General features: G+C 33.4%; 1 protein-coding gene across 1 annotated transcript; it reads left to right on the forward strand.

The window, feature by feature from the left end:
* The first annotated feature begins 3,389 nt into the window (after nt 1–3,389).
* LOC121235573 (tRNA (adenine(58)-N(1))-methyltransferase catalytic subunit TRMT61A-like) lies at nt 3,390–3,698 on the forward strand. Its single transcript, XM_041131916.1, has one exon. It carries the CDS (start codon nt 3,390–3,392, stop codon nt 3,696–3,698), a length of 309 nt encoding a protein of 102 aa, XP_040987850.1.
* The last annotated feature ends 252 nt before the right edge of the window (nt 3,699–3,950 follow it).

Raw genomic sequence — 3,950 nt, forward strand, 5'->3', positions numbered from 1 at the left:
TCAGCGGTCAGCCAACCACAAAAAGGATTCTTTTTGGTTATCCAAAACTTGTGAAATCCATAGATGAGCAGTATATTTATCTCACGATAACTATCACATCTATGAACAGATTTTCTTACCAAAAAAAAAAAAACTTTATAAAGTAATGTGATTTAATTTAATTCACCGACTCTGTCAAACTATATTAATTTATAATTTTTTTATAAAATATATTTGTAGACCAAAAATTTCTATCATGTCACTATTTAAATCGAATTCATTTTATTTCGCACGTAATGTGATATAAGAATTTGGAAATAAACCACAAACAAATTAAGAAGAAACTGAAGATGTATTAAGATATGAACTCCTGCAACATTGCTAAAGAGTATATTAATCTCATTTTCAAGCAATTTTGAATTTCCCAACTCACTGAATAGTAAACATGTGTCGACCTCGTTTGGATTCAGAGATGAATTAAGATGGTTTTAGATAAGTTGAATAAAATATTATTAAAATATTAATTTTTAATATTATTATTATTTTGTGATTTGAGAAAGTTGAATTGTTTATTATATTTTGTGTAAAAAATAAAAAAAAATTGTAATGATGAGATGAAATGAATTGATAATCCAAATTGGGGTTTCATCAATTAAAAAAGAGTGATTTTGTGGAATTTTCCAATAGCGCATAATGTTTTTGCAACATAATGGGATTCACATATATAAAATGATAAGTAATACTATATATAAGTTTTAAATAGATAAATCTCATACAAATCTTTTATAAAAAAATTGAATTCCATTAATAATATATAGTTTTTTTTACATTTTTTTAAAATAGATTCCAATACTTTTTTACAAAGACTTACGTATAACTTATCTATTTAAGACTCGGATAAATCATTTCTCTATCATAACTGCTTAATTATGCCAAAACAAATCATAACATGCAAACAATCATTAGATGGACTCAACCCACTTTAAAGGGCCATTGATGGTTGCTCTTAATTTGCAACCAAAACGTGTACTAGTTAGTTACAAATTAATCCATCATTAATCATCGAAGACATATGAGACAATCCTTAAGAATTTGCTTTATGTCTTTCCAATGATTCAATTATTATGAATCAGTACCATACCAACTTTTGTTTAATGTGAACTGTCAAAAGCTGGACAACGGATGATTGCTTATTCACAGTCCCATAACTACCACCTGCAAAGTTCAGCGTCCTCTGGATCATCAACATCAAATAAGTCCAGAAAGGTGAGTATGACAGATAGATATATATTGACAAGAAAGAGTAATTTTCATTTCTTCCATATTTAGGGCTCCACTCAAGCCTGGAAAGTTGAGTATGACAGATCATAGACATTAACAAGAAGACTAGTCGTAATATGGTTAGCAATTAAAATGCTGTCTTAAGTTACACTAGTACTTCCTTAACAAGACCTGTACATTTCTCTCTATATTAACACTACGACAATATTATTTGACTTGGATTCTTTAAAGGGTCTCAAGGATGGAGACGGCCAATTGTCGCTTCAATAATTAGCAAAACCTCCATATATATATATATATATATATATATATATATATATCTTTATATGTAAAAAGAGTCTATCTAACGAAAATTCTTATTTTAATGGAACTACAATATTTCCGTTAACTTTTCATTAAATCAGCATTAAAGTAAAAAGAACGCCTCTTTGTCCCAGATTTTAAACATCGAAAGAAACTCACTCCTCCGAAAAATTTCTCTCTCTAAAATCCAGACCCTCTCTCTTTAGAAACTCGATCGTCCGAATCCAACTGGGGGGAAGGGGAGCTTCAGCTCCTTCTTCCTCTTCCTCTCCTCTCCTTCGAACTCTTCATCTCCTTTGAAAATTTCCTCTCTCTAAAAATCAGACCCTCTCTCTCTAAAAGTTGTAACGTAGCCATTTCGAGCTTTTCCGGTGACCATCGTCCGACACGCGTACCATCGGGAGAAGCCTCACCGGCCGATTTTGCGGTCGACCGGATTGGGAACCAATCGGAGCGGCGTGTTACGCCGACACGCTGTTTAAAGGGAACGCGTGGTTTTCTTAAACCGCCGTGATTCGTCTTCCGTCAACGCCATGCGCGATAGCTTAGGGCCCAGCGACTCCGGCAACGTCTTGACCGGCCTAACTGCTCCTCCTAGTGTGACACGTGGAGGGTACGTTTTCCCTTTTCAATCCTTTCTCTCTCTGTTTTTACTTTCCCTAAATTGTTTGTTCGTCAAGATGTTTTGACTATGTTTTCTGCTTTGGTGGGTTCTGAAAGTCATGTCAATGTATACTCCCCACGGGCTGGTTTTCTGCCATGACCACCAGAAGTTCTTTATTTTTATTTTATTTTTCTGTAGAGTCACCAAAACAGCAATCTTGAGATGTGGCAGATTGCAATGCCGATTTAGGGGAGAAAATGAATTGTAGAGAGTGGATGAGAAAATCGCGATGGTTGGGTTGATTATTTCTTTCTCGACATGGGAAGCAGGTCGTCGGTGACATTTTTTTTCCAAAAGATTGCTTCTAAAAGGTTAATTTGCCCAGTACTTCTCATTCTTTTTAATTTTTTTTAGGTTTTTTGTGGTTTTGAAGTTATATTTTCTTATATTATAATTAATTTTTTTAATGTTTTTATGAGGTTTTTAAATGGATTCCAAGGGCTTGACAGAAATCGCAATCAACAGAAGCCTGCTCGACGAAAATTTGCTAGTCGGATTTTGTGTTAATGTTTTTGGCATCTTGTACTTCGAATTTGGATTTTTGCAGATTTTCTGGACCTTTGTTTCGTGCATTTGGGTATGTGTAAATAGTTTTGCATTTAGGGTTTTTGAGTTTAATTTCTATGGGTTTTGTCATGTGAATATCTTATGCTAAATTGTGACGTTTTCTGTTTTTCCTTTTTTTTACTTCATTTTGTGCAAAGATGGTTGTACCTCTGAGCACATGAAAAAAAAATATGAAAACCACATGGGAATTAAGATATTCTACATACAAAACTAAGCATAGGCATCCTAGATCTCTGTTTTTTTACTTTTTCTAATTAGTATCTTTTAATGGTCAGTAAGAGAATCATTCTTAGCTATTTTCTGTCTATTTGTTGATATAAATGATTTATCTATCTTCTTATGGTTGACAGACTTAATAATCAGGCCTTTTATGGATAATCTTGTATTGATATATAGGGATTTGGAGGCCACTTTATGTGCCAATCTATTTCAGCGTATGCCTTCAGTACAACCACTAATTGTACCCTTATCCACTTTCTTATGGGTAACTAAAGATTTTAATTATTTCTTTACAAATTGAGATCTTATGGTAATTTTGATTACTTTGGTCGATCTGAATGGTTATTAGTTCTGTTAAGATTTTGGCTTCAAATAAATGTATGATTTGCTTCAAATATTGGTACTGAGCTACTGGATTGGAAAGCCCTTTGGAACCAAGGTTTTTAGCAACAAGGGTGGTTTTATTTACTTGTTAGCTCCAACTCCTGAATTGTGGGCTTTGGTTCCAAGTCACAGGATCCAGATTCTCTATATTGCTGATATTAGCCTTGTCATCATGTACTTGGAAATAGTTTCTGGTTGTTTGGTTCTGGAATCTGGGACTGGAAGTGGATCTTTAACTACATCACTTGCAAGGGCCATTGCTCCTACAGGGCACGTCTACTCATTTGATTTTCATGAATAAAGGGCTGACTCCGCCAGGTATAATAAAGGAATATTGTGACTTGATTCTCACTAATTGGTTTGTAATGGTGATTATATTTTTCAGTTTTTTAAGCTATTGATTGTAACATGAGATTTGTGTTTATTTCTCTCAAAAGTGTTGGTGAGGTATTATAGTAGACTTGTAGATGTGCTGGTCAATTAGAATGACTTAATAGGAAGAAATTATTTTTATAACGAATCAACTAATGAGATAAATTTTCCGTTAGTTTTT

This window comes from Juglans microcarpa x Juglans regia, chromosome 6D, assembly GCF_004785595.1.
Source record: "Juglans microcarpa x Juglans regia isolate MS1-56 chromosome 6D, Jm3101_v1.0, whole genome shotgun sequence".
Lineage (NCBI taxonomy): Eukaryota > Viridiplantae > Streptophyta > Magnoliopsida > Fagales > Juglandaceae > Juglans > Juglans microcarpa x Juglans regia.